Raw genomic sequence first — 21,191 nt, 5'->3', positions numbered from 1 at the left:
GTTGCCTTTTATCCTTGTGCGTTTTGCCTTTGATTGTTTAATTTTGATCATAGTGCGTTTAGTTCCCTTATTGTTCATGGTTGTTGTTTTGGACTTTGTGATATGTTGTGTTTAATAACTGTTTCAAAATTGTTCAAAAATGACACCAAAGCCTCGTTTATTTATACTGTGTATGTGTATAATAATGCATCGTGTGTGTTTCATACATACCATGCTGTTTATATTTACTTTATTTTTTGTATTATGTGAAAGGTGTAAACTTAATCTGGGACCGGAAATTTCGACCAAAATTGAGCCACAGATAACTCAGAGGTATCACCAAATTTAGCCAGTAGCTTCATTCACCTGTCTTGATCGTTATTTCTGGAGCATTTATATCCCTTATATCGCAATGTCTTGTGTCCAATTATTAACAGCTAGAAGGTTAAAAACCGTTTTAGCCTAAAACGAGGCGGTCCGGTTTACTGCCCGAAGTTAACTCGACGGCGGACAGACGCAGAACGAAAATTTCTGCTGAGCGTCGCGATTAAATTCTCTTTGTCGGACGAATTCATTATTGATATGGTTAAAAACGGGTTAATTACACTTTGTCAATACTATTAGTAAGACTCTTCTATTTTTCCCAATAAACTCCTGGTTATTAAATACAGTGTATCACTATTCCATAAATATTACCTTTATAAAATACTTAAACTTTACAGTCTGTAATATAAAACTTACCTTTCAAAAACTCCGCAAGACATAAATCTTTTTTTATGCCAATGTCAAATTTAGAACAAAGGGCGATACTAGAACAAGGCGCTGTTCCAATGAAATTTTTCAAATTGTTCATTGATGTTATTTATGTTTTCATCTGATTTAGCCAGTATATTCAAAAGGTCTTTCCAATTGATATCTGTAATATACAGAGGCATAAACCATGCTGGTAGACCTTATTGACGTATCATAGAAAATACAAATCGAGTAGGCTAGATAATTGTTTAAAAATGAAATAACCATAGTCATTTTTTTTTAAAAAAGTGGCTAATACGTGGTCTAGTGGAAACACACTTGAGTTTCAATCCAGGGGTCGCAGGTTCGATTCCCCGTCGCATCACTACAATACTAAGCGTCTTCCGGGAGGGACGTTAAATGGGGGTCCCGTGTGACAGTGCTGTTCACTGGTGCACGTTAAAGAACCAGGGTAGCTCTAACCAGGGTTACATTCTGTCTGTGCACTATGCTCCAAAACCCTTAAAATGACCCACAAACTTAACGGAGCACTCGCCGAATGGGCAAGGCCCTAGTGACAGTATAAATAAGCTTACACACCACCTCAATTAAAAATATGTCGCTAATACAACTGGCACCCCTTACTTGTGCATTTTATGTTCATAACCTCTGACAGCAAGGTTTACTTTTTCATTTATCTGTATCACCAGATACTATTTGGCACGTTTTCCTACACTTTTTTCATATTGCGATATCACTGTAAGGTACTGAAATTTTCTTTCATTATTAAAGGGGCTGTACTCCGTATGATGAAATAGCGAAAAACACGAAAATTGTCGAAAACTGACATAAACTTGGTATCGATGTATACAATGCATTAAAATTTACTAACTGAAGTACCACATAGTTTACAATGAATTTATTTTTCGCAGTTTTATGGTATTTTTCCATTTAAAAAAAAGATTACTAGGTTAATCCACCTAGTAGAATTCCTTATGTGTGATTGGCTAGTTGATGTTATCACGTGATATGACCAAGTTAGTTATATAGCTGAAATGTTCCAAACGTTCAGACTAAGCCTTCGTGGCACAGTGGATACAACACTGGGCTGCAATTTTGGCGAACCCGGTCTCCGATTCGATTTGTTTTACATTTTGGTATTATTTTTTTACAATTATGATATCAAAGAGTAAACCATCTCTTTAAGTAATTGTCCTGAGATTCATTACAGAAAAAACCTTTTTTGGTGCCAATCTGGTGTACAGTCCTTTTAACACTCCCTCTCTGTCTAAAAAGTATGCTTGGGATGCAAAGACATTTAGAATCTTGATGGTGCATATGTATACGTTGAATTTCTGTTTCCTATTTTGGCATCATCTGGAATTGTATTAATATATTTACCAACTTTTTCTCGCACAACTTCAATTACATCTTTGTTTGTTTTAGAAATATATAAATTACGGTTCTTTGGAATATTGTCGGGCGCATAATCACTTTAACAGTCACGTTGATAACCAGTTTCTTGTGAAATAAACTCATCTTAAATATCAATAATATTTTCAGTGACATGTTTTATCAATTGTTCATCAACGATTACATCAGCAGTTTTATATACATCACTGCAATGCATATTCGGAAATGTAAAACATAAAGTCCTTTTAAGGGTCGCATATTTCTCAAAACACACAAGAGTTGAATAACAGTTTTGTTCTTAATTTACTGGCCCAGAATCATTTTCATCAAGAGGACATGGCCATGCATCAATAACTGGCTGTTTATCTACAAGGGCATTAACAACATAAACCTTTCCTGATTACTTTCGACGTCTATGATTTTGTTCTCTTTTGCATGAGTTGTATTCGTAAAGCAATTAATCGGTTCTCAAATGGAAACAATCCCAATCCGTTATATGTAATGTGTGGACAAATTATGAAAGTTGGCTGTATACTAATATGTTAAGAAAACTATTCCAGTTTGATTTCATAACGGAGCACTGCTTAACTGCTTCATAAGGCAGCTCGCTTTATATTGATAGACACATTCGGTTAACATATGGAAGTACGTTAAACAAGGACATAATTCCATTCATAATAAGTAAGGATTGTTAAGGTAGCTAAGAGCTAATATTTATACCTGTCTCCTTTAGAGAGATGGATTTGACACGATTATATATATTAATTATTACGTTCCGCTTGATCAGTGTCATTTTTTTTAAATATTTCATTGTGGTACTGAGGTTGTATTGTTAGCAGCACGCCGCTACCACGATGTGCGTCCGTCGGCTGCGTTTTCTGACTATTCCGCCTTTTTTTCGATTTTAAAATAAACTACATGTATTTAGACCATTTTATTGGTCTCTTCGCTTTTATTCTCTAACCGAACATATATTGTACCCAAAACCATACTATGACGACCTTGGGGTTGGAAAATGCATTTAGTCACAGAAAGGTTCTAGTATTTTATGTTTGCAAATTATCCTTAATTGTCCGTTAATTTATTCTAAAGAAACACAATTAAAAATATCCCTGATTTTCATGAACAATCGGTTAATTGAACATGCACTTCTTGTTTCTAATTCTTTTTTGTTTTTCCTGAAAATCTTTATTAACGTACAAATTCATTCTAGGTAAAATTTGCGTACAACCCTTTCCCAAATATTTCCAGATCAAGGGTGATCGCAATAAATGAACGTGGCGCTTTTATTCCCATAGAAAAAGACTGCCATCAGTAAGTAAAGCTCAACGTTAAAGCCCCGCAAAAGGATGACAGTGTCAAGCTTAAACGACGGGAGCGTCAATTAACTGAGTGGTAATCATGTGACCCCCACAAAGAAGTCAAGTTATGTATACAAACATGGTAGCTGAAAGACCTAGATCTTTCTCGAATCGGCAGTTTAACTTCGCAATCTCTAACAAATTGAGTACGATCTGCTAACTTCTGGAATTACAGCAAAACTACGTATTGCCAGATTATCGCTCTTTGTTCTAAACTAGTCATTTGCGTAAAAAAGATTCATGTATGGTGGAGTTTTGATTTTGTAAGTTCAAGTATGTTATAAGCCTATAGTTTAAGGAATACTGTTAAACATTATTAATTTACCGGGAATTGCTTTCATCAAGATTATTTGTGAAAATAGAGCTGTCTCACATAAGTTTTGGTAAAGTGAAATTATCCCGTTTTTAACCATATAAAAAAAATGAAATCGTCCGCCCGGGAGAATAAACACGCGTTTCTCAGCTTGTCGTTCTGCGTCTGTCGCTCCGCCGTCGAGTTAACGTTAAGCAGTATTCAAGAAGGCCTCTTTTAAAGGCTTTATGTTTAAATTTTCGGCTACTGAGCTTGTTTCTGTAGCTTTTCATATAAATATTTAAAATGAGTCTTGAGTTTTTCACATAAGTATTGACCTCGCAGAGGTAATACAAATTAACATGAAAATTAAGTCTGACACTATTTCAAATAATAGCTATGATAATAGTTCATGTATTTGCCTGGATTCATCAGTATGAAATAGTGTTTTGACTGTCGTAAACTATTTGAGTATTGGATACTATTGAAGTTTAAAATATAACCAGGACATTAATGCATATCAATTTGCAACGTGTGCACTCAGAGATACCATTAAAATACACATAATACACATAATCGTCTCTGAGGTGTTTTAAAACAAAGGCCCTCATTGAAATAGTGTTAAAAGCTTTTGTAAGACGTACATCTTGGGTGTATCTGATTGACAAACATTTAGTTTGTGACATTCTTTAGGTGTAACTCCTGTTTTATTGAATGGCATGTAGGTTTTGGTAATATCCAGTAATGAGTTTAATGATACATCTGAATATAAGCTGTATGCACTTAAAGTGCAATATAAACGACAATTATTCGTCTTTGGATTGCTTTAAAACGAAATTACTTGACCTTGGATATATTGAATGCGCGTCATGAAATTTGTATATTAAATAAAGACTATTGTTAAATAAGTTTCTTTGTGTGTACATGTGAGCTAAGGGAAAAAATATACAGTAAGTTTATATGTTATTTTGCTCTTATAGCCTTACAGTTTGATTATTATTTCATTTTCATTGTCTGCTTGTATTCTCTTGTTCAATACCAGTGTTGAGTTTGCAGACAACAAGCTATGTCGTCCGTGTGATGTTTACTTCAACATATTTGATCTATTCAAAACGTCGAAATAAAACAATCAGAATTTGGTATGAATGACATAAAAATGTTAGAAAAGATCATGTATAAATCTGCTCTACATTAATGCTTGTTAGGTACTGTGTAATGCAAATATCGAAAAAAAATGAATCTAATAATGATTCAGTACTTTAGATCTTTTTCAAAAAAGAAACAAATATCAACGTCGTATGGACAATTGTGTTTGTTTCAGTGTAAGATCGCAATATATTTCACCGAGTGAGAACCAAAAGCAATATTAAACAAGTGGCTTAGTACTGAATGCAATATTTTCTTACGGTGTTCATGAGGTGAAGTTTATTACGATTTTTTTACAAAATGACAGTAAATTAAAGTTTTTCATTTCAATTCCCAGATTTATTTTACACTTTTCACATAAATCATATATAATGAGGTAAAAACAAACAGCATTATGTATATGAAACACACACTCTGCATTGTAATACACATAAACCGTATAAAGAAACGAGACCAAACACACAGGGGGTCAAGGCCGACACGTACAAGCGTCAAGGCCAATACATGCAAGGGTCAAGGCCAAAAGAGTCAAGGCCACATCACACAAGGGTCAAGGCCAAAACTCACAATGGTCAAAGTCAAATTGCACATGAACCAAACCCAAAACGCACACGGAATGAGACAAAACGCACATGTACCATAGCCAAAAAGAACAAAGATTGAAGACAAAACTCACAAGGATTGAAGTCATTACACACAAGGACTAAAGCCAAAACACACAAAGTTCAAAGCCCAAACACGTGAGGATAAAAGACAAAACACACACGGTTCAAAGCCAAACTACACAAGGGTCGAAGCCAAAACATACAATGACCAAAGCCAAAACACACAAGGATCAAATCCAACACACACATGGTTGAATCCAAATAACACTAGGGTCAAAGCCAAAACACACAAGGTTCAAAGCCAAAACAAAACATGGATTAAAAACAAAACAAACAAGGATCAAATCCAAAACACACATAGATGAACACGAATCACACTGGGATCATAGCCAAAACACACAAGGTTCAAAGCCAAAAAACACAAGGATTTACGCCGAAACACACAAGGATCAAAGCCTAAACACACAAGGATCAAAGCCAAAACACACACAGATTTAAGCAGAACACACACGGATTTAAGCAAAAACACACAAGGAAACTTACAAGGATCAAATCACACAATGATCAACGCAAAACACACAATGATGAAAGTCAAAATCCACAAGGAAAAAATTCCAAACACAAGGATCTACGTCAAAACACACCAGGTTGAAAGTAAAAGGTAAAAGGATCAAACCAAAAGGCACCTCAAAATGTCACGATGCTGGATATACAGTTTACATCCATAAATGTAATATCATTAACAATAAAATCGTCATATTTGTAGATGGGCTATACATGATACATCTTCCGCACTTTATTGGATAAAATGATATTGTTAATGGTATTCGGAAATAATATGTGACTAGTAATACGTTACAGGTAATGAATGGTGTGTGTACGTATATATCACTCTAGATTTACATAGAAAGTTGTATTGTCCTTACCCCTTCCGACATAATAATAATTAGTAATAGGACGAGGACCAACACGCTAATTTTATTCATTAAGCATGACGAAAAACTCTTCGTTGTATGGACATTCTTGTACTCCGAAAAGCCTCTTGACATTTTAAAAGATAAATAGCTCTGTCAACTTACTCAAAATATGGATGTCTGCATATTGGACAAAACAATAATAGAAGACAAACGATCCTCTCGATCACCATTTTGTGTCTTGTGTTTTTAGATTATATTCCCCATTCTAATCGAAATGCGCTTTGAATGCATCAACATGAATTTAAACTTCTAAGCCTAAGTAAAATATTTTGGTTGCAAAAATATATTTTAAGAGGCAGTCTCAACGTCTTTATTTGATGGTCGCACACCCGAGTTTAAAAAGTCATCGCAAGCTTTCACGCTGCTAGCAAACTGGCTCGAAACCATGCCATGGGTGCATTTTAACATTACCCCGGGTAAAGCTTCAGGTTATTTGCTTCATTTTAAATCTGCTGTTATTAATACATCATTGTTATATATCATCTACATCACATTTATGTGTAGTGTGTTATGGTAATGCCAGCATGAACGATAGCTTGTATGCAACAATATTTAATTTTTGACCGATCAAAAAGAGTAATTTAAGGCTTCGATTGCATTGGCCAGTATAAATAAAAGCAAATTGTGCTTGTATGGATGTTTTGCAGGTGTATAAGCACGCCACTTAGTAGTAAGTTTCACGTTGATATGTACTGTACAAAAGTTCGCTCAACGCAGACGGCGGCAGTCGACTTTCATTTATATGTAAGGTTGATTAATGGTTTATGTTGCAATTGATTCGAAATTCACTTGGAACATTTTGAGGAGAAATGACCGCGATCACCGTTGCTCAAAACCCATCAAATGCTAAGTTCGTTTAAAAATCCAAGTACACACAATAAGCACAAAGAATTTGGAAGATTGTGTAGGTGCGTTGATTAAGGCTTACAACACACTTTTACCAGTTTTGTTTGATATACTACCAGCAGTATTCATGTTAGCAGGCGGTTCAATTCCACAACGTGCACGTTCCGAAAATCCACAAAGCGTGCACTGCATATAAAACTGACATTCCTTTAAGTGCAAAATACGTGTGTTATAGATATATCCTAGGGCGGATTCAGGATTCGGTACGCAATTTAAGATGAGCAAACGCTCACATGGGGACTAAAATAAACAGGCTCCGAATGTCATATAGGGGTTTGACACCCCAAACGACATTTTAAGCTACACTAAGTATAAACAAGCGTATTCCTTTTCAATTGATCCATTTTGTCCACCACATTTACATTTCCATTCACATGGACAGTTTAAGGAATTATGATACTTATAAAAATCATAGAAAATACAGAATAAAAATATAACGAAATATACAACAGTTTCTAACATTTGAAGTGCTTTTTGTGATCGCCTATTTCCCTTTGTTCGTCCAACTTCCACAATTAGTTAGTTACCTTTCTCTAGCATCCACATATCTGAACCAATCTTAATCAACTTGGACGCGATGTATTTATTCACAATATCGATTATAGGCCAACTATGATCAGATGTCAAGGTTATTTCCTTTAATTAAAAAATACCTTATTTAACATTGCTTTCATTCTAGCACCTTCATTTTATTATTAAAATTAATTCTAAAGCTAAAGTCATGTTTATCTTATCAAACCTTTCATGTTATTGCATAATCATATCTGTAAGGCAGTTACCATTTTTGACCCTTATTTGTTTGGATCATATCATTTCAATATATACAAGTTGTTTGTATTGGGAAGTTATACACGACAAGGCATTAATCGTAATATTATTATGTATTCTCTCCATTTAAATGTATAAATAGTAGCAAACTTGTGTTCCGCATTTGTGTCACGTTGATTTCTTATCAAGCTGTTTTGTAAGAAATCCTTTAAGTGTCATCGCTAGTATCGTTAAATACTTTACTTTTCAGGTGAAAGAAGGATTTCGAATGGATGATTAATAATGGACATAAAGCTTTGTTATACATACGAATGGAAATATCAATACATACAGCATACCCAGATACGAACGTAAATATTTAAAATCGGATACTTCATACAAGTGAAACATAACTAATTATGCTACTTAAATAAGGGAAACACTTAACTACGAAAATGGATATTTGTTCAAGCATTTTGGATGTCTGTTCTCTCGTCAACTTTGCACCGTGTCCACCTCCGGACATCGAGTCCCACACATTTTACGAGCATTTGGCTGGAAGAAATTTGACAGTGCTGGTTGTGTTACACATTGCGGAACGGTGTGGTATGCCAATTATACACCCGATCCTTATCGACCGAACACGTTTGAAAACCTTTCCTGCCACTGAGATAAAACCTACAACGAAGCAAACCGATTCTGAAAAAATAAATATCAATCAAGTAGTGCTTATTATCGTGGGCCTGGTGTTTATACTTATTATCATCAATATCGTTATCATCGAATGGAGGTAATGTATTCGGTTTGTGTCTTCCATAGAGGCACTAAATTAATGTTGATGTTCTTCAAGTCTGAGACGCGCAGGTCTGTTGTCGAGTAATACGTTTGGTGTTTTTCTGTTTCAGGAAAAGATCATTTCATAGAAGTAATAAGGTATGGATAAAAACTACTACATCTGAAAAAAAGTTTGAACATGTATTGATTTCACAAACGAATATTTGCACTTGGTTAAATCTCTTATCATGATTAGATGCTCGCTATATTTTGACGATTGGCATGACCAAAGATATGTCCTCACTAAAATCAACTCCCGGGATATTTTTCTTTAAAAATATATTTTAAAATTATCCTAAGTGAATATTTATCTATCATTGTGCAAAATAATTTGCTATACATTTGTGTGAGTTAAATAATTGCTATAATCAAAATAAAGCAGAACATATACATTGAAATCAAAGTCATGGACATTAGGAAAATACACATGCCGTTTTTGTAATCCCTACATATAAATACTATTTAAGATATTTTAACGAAACGGGCCCCTTGATGCACAGCTGATTCGGTCTTGGTGTACAATGTATCATCAATGTTCTCGTTGCAGCATGAACATGCAGTTTTATTTAATGGCCAAGAAACAGTCACATTATTGACAACAAAAACGAATACTACAGATTATATGCCCATGAATCGTAAAGAAGACATTTCAGCAGATGCAAAAGCCGAAGAACATACTCACATTTGCAAAGAAGAAAAACATGAAGAACACAGTGTTTGTAAAACAAAATGTTACAGAGACAAATGATGTTAATCAGGATGGAAATGGTACCACTGAACAAATTGAATCTGACTACATTCTTTATACTTCTGTTTGTTAAATGGACAAGTACTAGCGCATAACTATGTTGTTTGTTTCATAACACCGCTTCTAGCTTTGTTTTAAAATGGTAACTGTCATATAAATAGCTTTAAGACCATGTCTTCCGTAAACATGTCTAAAGCTGTGCACTGCAAATGTAAAATGTTCTGATAATTTAAATTTACAGTACTGGCCTTAGGTAATATTTTTTCTTTTTGATTTTATTTGTGTTTTAGCTCACCTTAGCCTTAGGTTGAGCGTGAGCTATTACGACCGATGAATGTCCGTCGTCCGTCGTTCGTCGTCTGTCGTCCGTACACACTTAGTTTGTTAACACACTACTGGTCACATATTTGCCTTAATTATCACGAACGTGGTCAGGATGATTGCCCTAGTAATTACTCGAACGAGCTCGAATATGGGTCATCTGGGATAAAAAAAACTACGTCACATGACCCCAAAACAGAAAAATCTTGTTAACACTCTAGAGGCTATTTTTTTAGCCCAATTGTCAGAGAGGTTGTTTCAATGATTTCTAGCTCAAGGTCGAAAATCGGTCATCTGGGGTAAAAAAAAAGTCACAGAGCCCAAATATAGACAAAACCTTGTTAACACCGTAGAGGTAACATTTTCAGTCCAAATATCCTGGAAATTTGTAACAAGGTTGTTTGGATGATTTCTAGCTCAAATTCGAATATGGGCCATCCGGTATGAAAAACTAGGTCACAGAGCCCAAATATGGCAAAACCTTGTTAATACTCCAGAGGTAACATTTTCAGCCAAAATATCATGGAAATTTGTCAGAAAGTTTATTTCGATGATTTCTAGCTCAAGTTTGAATATGGGTCAACTGAGGTCAAAAACTAGGTCACAGAGCCCAAACATGGGAAAAAACCTTCTTAACACTCTAGAGGTAACATTTTCAGCCCAAATATCCTGGAAATTTGTCAGAAATGTTGTTTCGTTCATTTCTATCTCAAGTCGGAATATGAGTCATGTGTCAAAAACAAGGTCACGAAGTCCAAATAGGAAAATCTTGTTAACACTCTAGAGGTAACATATGCAGCCCAAATATCCTGGAAATTTTTCAGAAAGGTTGTTTTTAAGTCAAGTTCGAATATGGGTCATCTGTTTTTATTATTGTTATTTTATTGTTTTAAAATCATTGAAGGTTCCAACTTCAGACTTCATGAACTTATTCACAGTAAATTGTGATTTTTTTGTGACGAGTTATATAAATCCAACCTTAATATTGTAAGAGTTATTGCCTTTGAATCTTTTTAAACAAATACATATTTGTTATGTTTTTACACGCCTGTTATTATAACATATTACCTCGCTCATTGAAGAAAAACACTGACACCAAATATAAATTTATAGAAGAAAAGGAAGCTTTATTTCCTTCGAGCCCTTTTAATATCTAAAATGTGCATTTAAAATTGTCATGTAGAGTAATGATTCGATTAACATTCCTTCGTTTTAAAAAAGTAATCATTTTTTTCGGTTGAATTATAATATATTAGACACTTTCGATTCGATTCGCACTCTGAAGTTCATGTTTTTAAACCAATCATACATCATTTCGTCGATTCCGGCTCATTTGTGGTACTCTGGGCTCAATCGGAAGCAAAAAAACAAATGCCGCAGTATTTTGGAAAAGTTGATGTGTATATAGAACTTCAAAATATGCGAGTACTAATACAAAGTGGTTTGAAAACATGCAATAGTCTTTCTAAAGAACTTTGGAGCACCCATATTAATTGTATTCATTGCAGCCAACTATTCTTCATTGTATTGAAATAGCTAAGAAGTGTAAATGATGGAATTTTGTATAATTCATAGAATGTCCTCGTGCTATGAATGACCCGTAAAGTAAATATCGTATAGGTTCACCTCGACCCAAGACTCGTAGACTGGACATCATATAGATTCTCCTCGTCCATGTATGAGCCCTAGAGTAGAAATTTATAGGTTGTCCTTGTTCAAATATGACCCATTGAGAAGAAATATAAAAGGTTTTACTCGTCCCGAGAATGACTCATGGAGTAAAAATCGCAATGGTTCGCAATGCATGTTATTTACAACATGGTACAGCCAAATCTAGGTATGCCATGCAATGAAAGCTTGGACAACATGGTACAGCCAAATTTAGGTGTGCCATGCAATGAAAGCTTGAACAACAAGGTACAGCCAAATTTAGGTGTGAAATTTATGCGAAGAACATAATGGTTCAGCCTAATTTAGGTCTTGAATGTATGCTATGCACATCATGGTACAGCGAAATTTAGGTGTGCAACGAATACGATGCACATCAAAGTACAGGAGAACGATGTATGCTATTTACAGCATGGGACAGCCCAATCTTGTTTTGCAATGTATGCTTTGTACGAAATGGTTACGCAAAGTCTAGTCCTGTAAGTTTTTATGTACATCGTGGTACAGCTTATTCTAACGCTACAAGGTATGCTTAGTACAACCAGGTACAACCTGCACAAATATGCATCATTGGAACCTTGTTAACAGGCCATTGGAATGCATCTGCTGGGAAAGATGTATGTAGCTGCACTGGTCTGGCAGTCAACAACGTACTATATTCGAAGGAATGGTATAGTAACTAGTAACCCGATCAGTGATGACACTTCACCGTGAAGGCACTTTGGCTTAATGTTGTAGTTCTTTTACACATTTTTCGTCCAGACCAACGTTAGGTTTCATTGCCTTTTAGAGTTTTAGAACTCATATATCTATATTATTATCTATCTGTGTATTTTGGGCCTGTACCCAAACAAATCATTTCAGATTTTCAAACAGCAAACACATAACTTTCTAAATAACATGTAATTTGCAAAAAAGGAAATAACTGGCTTGAAAATATAGCAAACATCTGATTAAAAAAGTAAGATGATTCTTATTTAAATCATAAAAAAACAGAATAAAACATAACGAAACATACACAAATTTCTACCGTTTGAGGTATTTTTAGCACACTTGTTTTGCCCAACTGACCACGATGTGGTAAGATATGAGCTTTTGTGATCACCTATTGGCCGTTGTTCGTCGTTTTCCGTCTTACTTAATTAGTTTGTTATGTTTCTCCAGCACTCACATTTCTGAACCAATCTTATTCAAACATGGACCCAAAATATGTATCCACAAGATCTAGTACGGACTAAATATGACCTGAGGTCAAGAGCTATTTCCCTTAAATAAAAATAATATGTTTTACATTACCACCACTCTAGAACCTTCCTTAATATAACTATCATAATCAAATTTAAAAGAATAGGTATGATACTAAGATCTCGACCAGTTGGTCTTGAGTTATTGCTCATAATTTATGGAAAGAAGCCGTATGTAACATCTTTTATACTCCGGCATCTTCATTTATTCACAAATCATAATCATATTTAGACCGATCATGTCTTACCTTAACTTCACGGTCAATTTCGATTGTTGGCCAAATCAGTTTAAGAGGTCGAGAGTTGCGTGCTTTGTTTACACTCGAGCAGCTCCATTTCTTAACCAACCCTAATATTGTTTCAATTAATATGTCCGCCAAGTTTGATAAATGTTCCTTTGACTTATAAACAAATTCATTACCTTTGATTTTCATTTTTTACTATATCTACACTATTCTAAGCTCTAGCACCCTTATCGCTATGTCAGTCCTTACATGATAGTTATAAATAATGTGTAAACCAATACGATCTCAGTTAATCGTAAAATTGTGTCTATTTTTACAAAAAAATTGTGATTATGACTATTTTTTGACTCGTGCAAGTTATTTATTTTAAACTTTTCTTGAAAATGTGGTATTTTTGACTAAATGTATATTTCAATAAAACATATGTACATGGATGAACCTCTTCACTAAACTTGTTTCTCATATAAACTTCCGCTTTTCTACAGACCTTTCGTTGGTTTCCATCAATTTCCCTAACACAATACAAATACCATGATAAACAGCCCGTTTATTAGGTGAGCGATTTAGGGTTCTTTTGGCCTTCTTGTTCAATATTACCAATTATAGATTATATTTTATTTGATTGCACAGTAAACATGACAGATAACGACATGGCTATGTTTACCCACATTTAAATTATCATTAGTGTAATCGCAATGTCAGATCAGCAATACCTCTGAAATCATAAAGGGCCCCTTATATGTTTGAATCATATATTATTATCATATACCAGTTGTATGTATTTGGTACATTTGCATAGACAATGCATCGAACATGTTATGTCTTCTCTCCCTTTAAATGTTTAAATCGTAGCAAATTTGAGTAACGCATTTGTGTCAAGATGATTTCTTATCAAGCTATTAAGTGTATTGCTCAACTATTTACATTTCAGGCGACAATAAGGAAGTCGGTTCGTGATTGATAAAGGTTTGATATATATATAATGGGACTATTCAATGTATACATAATTCCCTGAAGAAAAGGAAAAGAGAACAGTTAAAAATCGAAAACGCACTTAACATAGATGGTTGTGAAAAATAATTATATGCTTCATCAAAAAAAGGGAAATAACAAACCACGACAATGGATATTTGTTACAACATTTTGGATGCATGTTCTCTCGTAGGTCTTGCACCGTGTCCGCCTCCGGACATCGAGAACAACACGTTTTACAATCAGTTGGCCCAAAATAACCTAACCGTGCAGGTTATGTTACACATTGCGGTACGCTGTGGTATATCAGTTATACAACCGACCTCTACAGATCGGATTCCATTACTTATTACAGTGTGCCTGGTGTTTGTACTGATCGTCATCATTACCGTTATCATCGAGTTGAGGTAATGATTTTCGATATTGTTTCCATAGGACTACTTTAATAATGTTGATGTTTTTCACATCCGAGATGCACGGGTCCGTTTTTGAGTAATATGTTTGTTCTTTTTCTGTTTCAGAAAAAGACCAAATCATAGAAGTGTTAAGGTATGGATAAATTCTATATCATTTCTGCCAAAATTCATATGAACAATTATGATTTCACTGACGTATAATTTAATTTGCCATTTTTATAAACAAATGTTTTACTTGCGTTGCTTAAGATTTGTAAACAAACGTCCTTATTCATCATGCACATTTGTAGCTATCAACGAATGTTTACACATTTCCAATCGTATGCTGCTTAGAACCACGCTATATTTGGACGAAAGGCATTACTCAAGATACGTCCTCACTAAAGTCATGACCTGGGGCTTTATTCTTTTAAAAGATCTTTATAGTAAAGTGAATGTTAGTGGCATGATTTTGCTATATATTTCTGTGAACTAAATCATCCCCCATCAACATAAAACAGAGCAAACACATGGAAATCAATCAGGAACAAATCAACATGTTGCCACCTTTGACATCCATACACAAGGTTACGATTTAAGATTCTTTAACGAAACGGGCCCCTTGATTCGCAGCTGATTCGGTCTCAATATATTTACAATGTATCATAACTGTTCTCGTTGCAACAGGAACATGCAGATGCACTTAATGGACCAGAAACAGTCATGAATGAGCCCTAGAGAAGAAATTTTATAGGTTGTCCTTGTCCAAATATGACCAATTGAGAAGAAATATAAAAGGTTTTACTCGTCCCGGGAATGACTCCTGGAGTAGAAATCGTATAGGTTCGCATCCTCTCATACATGGTCCGTAAAATAGAAGTCGTATTGCTTCCCCTCGTCCCAAGCAAGACCCATAGAGTAGCAACTGTAAAGGTTTTCCTCATTTTGTTATGACCCGTAGAAAACAAATCCCATAGGTTCCCCTCGTCTAATGCAAATCTAGTTCTGCAATGAAAGCTATGAACAGCATAGTTCAGCAATGTATTGTATGCATAGCATGGTACAGCAAAACCTATGTCAGCAATATATGCTATGTACAACATGGTTCAGCCGAATTTGGATATTCAATGTATGACATGTTCAGCATGGTACAGTCAGATCTAGGTCTGCAATGCATGTTATTTACAACATGGTACAGCCAAATCTAGGTGTGCCATGCAATGAAAGCTTCGTACAACATGGTTCAGCCAAATTTAGGTGTGCCATGCAAGGAAAGCTTCGTACAACATGGTACAGCCAAATCTAGGTGTGCCATGCAATGAAAGCTTCGTACAACATGGTTCAGCCAAATCTAGGTGTGCCATGCAATGAAAGCTTCGTACAACATGGTTCAGCCAAATCTAGGTGTGCCATGCAATGAAAGCTTCGTATAACATGGTTCAGCCAAATCAAGGTGTGCCATGCAATGAAAGCTTCGTACAACATGGTTCAGACGAATCAAGGCGTCCCACGTATGTTTGAACAAGAAGGTACAGCCAAATTTAGGTGTGAAATTTATGCGAAGAACATAATGGTTCAGCCTAATCTAGGTCTTGAATGTATGCTATGTACATCATGGTACAGCGAAATATAGGTGTGCAACGAATGCGATGCACATCAAAGTACAGGAGAACGATGTATGCTATTTACAGTATGGGAGAGCCCAATCTTGTTTTGCAATGTATGCTTTGTACGAAATGGTTTCGCAAAGTCTAGTCCTGTAAGTTTTCATGTACATTGTGGTACAGCTTATTCTAATGCTACAAGGTATGCTTAGTACAACCAGGTACAACCTGCACAAATATGCATCAAGCCTAATTATGTTTCAATTAATACGTCCGCCAAGTTTGATAAATGTGCCTTTGACTTATAAATATATTCATTGCCTTTGAAATTTCAAAAGATGCAATTTTTGACTATATTAACACTATTTTAAGCTCTAGCATCCTTACATGATAATTATACATGCGTAAACGTAAACCAAAACGATCTTAGCTAATCGTAATAATCTTTACAACTTTCCTTGTCATAGTTTGTACTAAATGTATATTTCAATAAATCATTAGTACATCGATGAATTTCTTTTAAAAAGATACACTAGGCTTGTTTCCCATATTTACTTCAGCTTTTGTATGGACGTTTTGCCCGTTTCCATCAATTTTCCGAACATAATAGGTGAACGATTTAGGGTTCTTTTGGCCCTTTTGTTAAATATTACCAATTGTAGATTTGATTGCACAGTAAACATGACAGATAACGACATGGCTATGTTTACCCACATTTAAATTATCATTAGTGTAATCGCAATGTCACATCAGCAATGCGGCTAAGGTCATAAAATTGCCCCTTATGAGTTTGAATCATATATCATTATCATATACAAGTTGTATGTATTGGGTACGTTTGCATCGACAAGGCATTAAACATGTTATGTCTTCTTTCCCTTGGACTGATTTAATCGTAGCAAAATTGAGTAACGCATTTGTGCCAAGGTAATTCCTTATCAAGCTATTAAGTGCATTGTACAACTGTTTCAGTCGAATCACCAGGAAGTTGATTTATGATTATCAGTGGATATATGGAAGTGTTACGTATGGGAACTATCAAGGAATACAGCAACCACAGACCCCCCTCCCCCGCCCCCAGGAATAATTAGCAAACCAAAACGCTCTTCACATGGATGATTGGGATAAACCCGGTTTAGTGGCAATTGGCAATCGCCAAAGACATAGAACACAAAATCACAAACAATAAACATAGATTTTGTGTTCTATGTCTTTGGCGTTTGCCCATTGCCACTAAACCGGGTTTATGTTTAAACTTTTTGCTACTGAGCATGTTTCTGAAGCTTTTTGCATAAATATTGACTGGGAAACCATTATGCGCTATTTTAAACGGGAAAACAAAGATAAGACATCAACATGATTGCCGCATTTATTCTTTTATTCGTGTAAAATGATAATCGGTCTCATTCTAGCTTACATTTAATATCCTAGGCTTGTTTTAACATAATACCGTATTTGCCGATTGTTGGACCATCTGGTGTCTAGTCCCGCTATAGGAAAAACTGCAAGAAAATCGAATATATATCTACATAAATTCATTGAAACAAATTGAGCTAAGCCACCAAACTACCCAAAACAGATGTGAAAATTGTACGAAATGCAGACATCTGTCAAAGCTATGAGTCGATCTAACATTTATCTAAGACGATTCATTCACCGTATTGTAATGCCTGTCACTCTCTATTATAGATAACCCTTATGACACCGAACAGTTGATATCTAACATTAAGCTTAAAATAGCTATCTCTATTGAGATACACACTGCGGAAAAGCCCACATTAGATTTCTGTGTCGGGAGTGAAAAACCTTTCTATAATCTAATAAATTTGTCACCATGCGTATTTAAATGTGCAAAAACGTTTCCTAAGTCTTTAAAAAATAATTCCATGGTTATAATAATAAATTACATATGGCTATTACCGTATCTCCTAGATCGCGTATTGACATCTGAGTTCTCAACGTTTGTCTGTATAACCCCCTTCTTTTTAACTAGTATTATTAACCACTCAGTCTTATTAGTGTTTTCTGTTATGGTATTGAGATTACAATGGAACTACAGGGACAAACGCAGCTGCCACAGTAAATTAGTTTTTAGATGATGAACACCCACAAACAGTACGATGATGAAAACGCGACATACGATGATGAAAACACGACATTTACGATGATGAAAACGCGATAGTACGATGATGAAAACGCGATAGTACGATGGTGAACACGCGATAGTACGATGATGAAAACGCGATAGTTCGATGATGAACACCTGAGAGCACGATGATGAAAACGCGATAGTACGATGATGAACACCCGAGAGTACGATGATGAAAACACGATAGTACGATGATGAAAACGCGACAGTACGATGATGAAAACGCGATAGTACGATGATGAAAACGCGATAGTTCGATGATGAACACCTGAGAGTACGATGATGAAAACGCGATAGTACGATGATGAACACCTGAGAGTACGATGATGAAAACACGATAGTACGATGATGAACACCTGAGAGTACGATGATGAAAACGCGATAGTACGATGATGAAAACGCGATAGTACGATGATGAACACCTGAGAGTACGATGATGAAAACGCGATAGTACGATGATGATCACCTGAGAGTACGATAATGAAAACACGAAAGTACGATGATGAAAACGCGATAGTACGATGATGAAAACACGAAAGTACGATGATGAAAACGCGATAGTACGATGATGAAAACGCGATAGTACGATGATGAACACCTGAGAGTACGATGATGAAAACAATGCGCGATAGTACGATGATAATAACACGACAGTACGATAATGAAAACGCGATACTACGATGATGAAAACGCGAAATCACGATATTACGATGGCGAAAAAGCAAAGGTACGATTGTGAAAACACGATAGTTATCGCATTATCATCATCGTACTGTCGTATTTTCGCGTTAACGTTATCGTACTGTCGCGTTTGCATCATCGTACTGTCGCGGTTTCACCATCGTAGTTTCGTGATTTTGCGTTTACATCATCGTACTATCGAATATCGCGTTTTAGATCAACACATTCATATGCGATGGCCCTAACGGCATTCCGTAGAAAACAGCCACGATAAAAAATATGCAATAAACGTTCGTTTTTCTGGTATTTTATCCTGACCCTAAACCGAACAATTGATCCATTGTTGCTTTATCAATAAACTTTCTGTGGTAAAGTCTATACTGTCAAGTTTGCACATGTCTTTCTCTTGCAATTTACACATGGATTAACGGCAGTGCTTTCTTTAATTGCAGTATTGGATTCAGTGTTAGTTGAAGAGAACAATTGTTCTTTATTCGTATGCTTAGCTATTTGTTGTCAGACCTTCTTTAAATTTATAACAGAACAAAACCCAATAAATAAACCATGGTCCCATAGCCAAACTAAAAAGCACAATGTTTAGCCAGATGTCTTACAAATGAATGAATGACTAAACCAAAATTGATTTTTATAACAATCTATTTAATAAGTATAAATATGAAAACGCCGTTTTATCTGTTTCCAATAACAAGTAGAATATTTTCTCACAGATCATAGAAAGAAATCTCCACGAATAAAGAGACCCTGCTAAATAACCAATACACACATAAGTGTAAGTATGTGAGTTACATTACCATTGACTACTGATTTAATACCCCTGCAACCTGGTAAAGTATATGTCAATATTTTTATTTAAGGCGAAATTGTTTTTGTTGTAGTTTTTTTTTGTCTAAGAAACATGCATTACAATTACTCAAGCAGAGATTTTAGGCTTAACTTGTATGATGTAGGTTTGTGTTACATGTATATGTATTTTAAATTATGTACTTATTGTTTAATAATTTCGTTGTAAACTTCGTTTTCTCCTATGATATTTTTTTTTTATATTGATCAGGTTTTATTGAGACTTTTTATAATGTTTCCACTTATTACACGTGTAGAAGTTAAGAATAAACCAACTTATCATATAATAAAAGAGAAAGGTTTTAAGGATGTGTTTATAAATGTCTGTAACAATCTTATTCGCTACATGGATAGCAAATTTCTCTAATCATTGGTCTTAGGGTAAAATTGTCAATAAATTTCAAAAGTTTCACCAGAGCTAGAGCATTTGATTTATTTAAATGAAATTGTTCTGTGCGGGTAACCCTTTTTAATGGGAATTATTCTAAAAGTATTGTTTGATTTAAATAGACCTTATTTAATGAGTTCTACGTTACTAAGGATTTAATTTTGTGGATATTAAATCAACCAGTATCAGTGAATATACGTTATGAACGTTTTGCCGTTGAACATTATTTTTTATAATATTTTTGTAATCTTAGCATAGCACGACATCCAGTGGCTTTACTGACTTAAAAACAAGGTCGTACCGATACATTTATAAATAAACAAATGACCCATTATGCATCGATGCTCATATCAATATTGTCCTTTGGGAAGTATATTGTTTGTAAATGCGTATATTGATTATGGCTGCTTGCAAATTCTCTTTTAATAATTATGCGAAAAGCTACGAAAACAAGCTCAGTAGCAAAGAGTTTAAACATAAACCCGGTTTAATGGCACAGGGTAAACACCAACGACATATAACATAAAATCACAAACAAGAAACATGGAAGAACAGCACAAAACTCAACAAGCAGCACATAACCCTGATATGTCGGTAAATTTGACCCCCTGATAACGGTTTTTCCTTTTTTTCTCTCCTTGAAAACAGCCACAATAATGTTGTTTTCTTTACGCAACAAACGCTTGTCATATAATTCTTATTTATTAATAAATACTAACAGTAAGTCTAAAGTTGTTTCACAAATAAAGCAATCAACATAATGAAACAATCTATAAAACGCAAACAAAGTAAGCAATGCTCGAACGATCACCATCATACTTCCACTACCTTTTTATATCAGAACCATATTAAACCTTACTTGAATATTTACCTCTGGTCTTGTCCGCGTAGTTTTCATTCCTTATTGAATTTATCTTAATACC

General features: G+C 35.0%; 2 protein-coding genes across 2 annotated transcripts; both read left to right on the top strand.

Moving 5' to 3' along the window:
* Positions 1-4,448: 4,448 nt before the first annotated feature.
* Positions 4,449-12,443, top strand: LOC128210463 (uncharacterized). The gene is made up of 5 exons (XM_052914812.1): positions 4,449-4,727; positions 8,430-8,948; positions 9,064-9,091; positions 9,540-9,707; positions 12,318-12,443. The coding sequence occupies exons 2-5, from the start codon at positions 8,614-8,616 to the stop codon at positions 12,441-12,443; spliced, it is 657 nt and encodes a 218-aa protein (XP_052770772.1). The 5' UTR covers positions 4,449-4,727; positions 8,430-8,613.
* Positions 12,444-14,173: 1,730 nt separating this feature from the next.
* Positions 14,174-15,323, top strand: LOC128210462 (uncharacterized). The gene is made up of 3 exons (XM_052914811.1): positions 14,174-14,597; positions 14,712-14,739; positions 15,273-15,323. The coding sequence occupies exons 1-3, from the start codon at positions 14,341-14,343 to the stop codon at positions 15,321-15,323; spliced, it is 336 nt and encodes a 111-aa protein (XP_052770771.1). The 5' UTR covers positions 14,174-14,340.
* Positions 15,324-21,191: the final 5,868 nt, after the last annotated feature.

Source organism: Mya arenaria, chromosome 12 (assembly GCF_026914265.1).
Source record: "Mya arenaria isolate MELC-2E11 chromosome 12, ASM2691426v1".
NCBI lineage: Eukaryota > Metazoa > Mollusca > Bivalvia > Myida > Myidae > Mya > Mya arenaria.
This window is presented reverse-complemented; position numbering and strand designations above follow the sequence as displayed.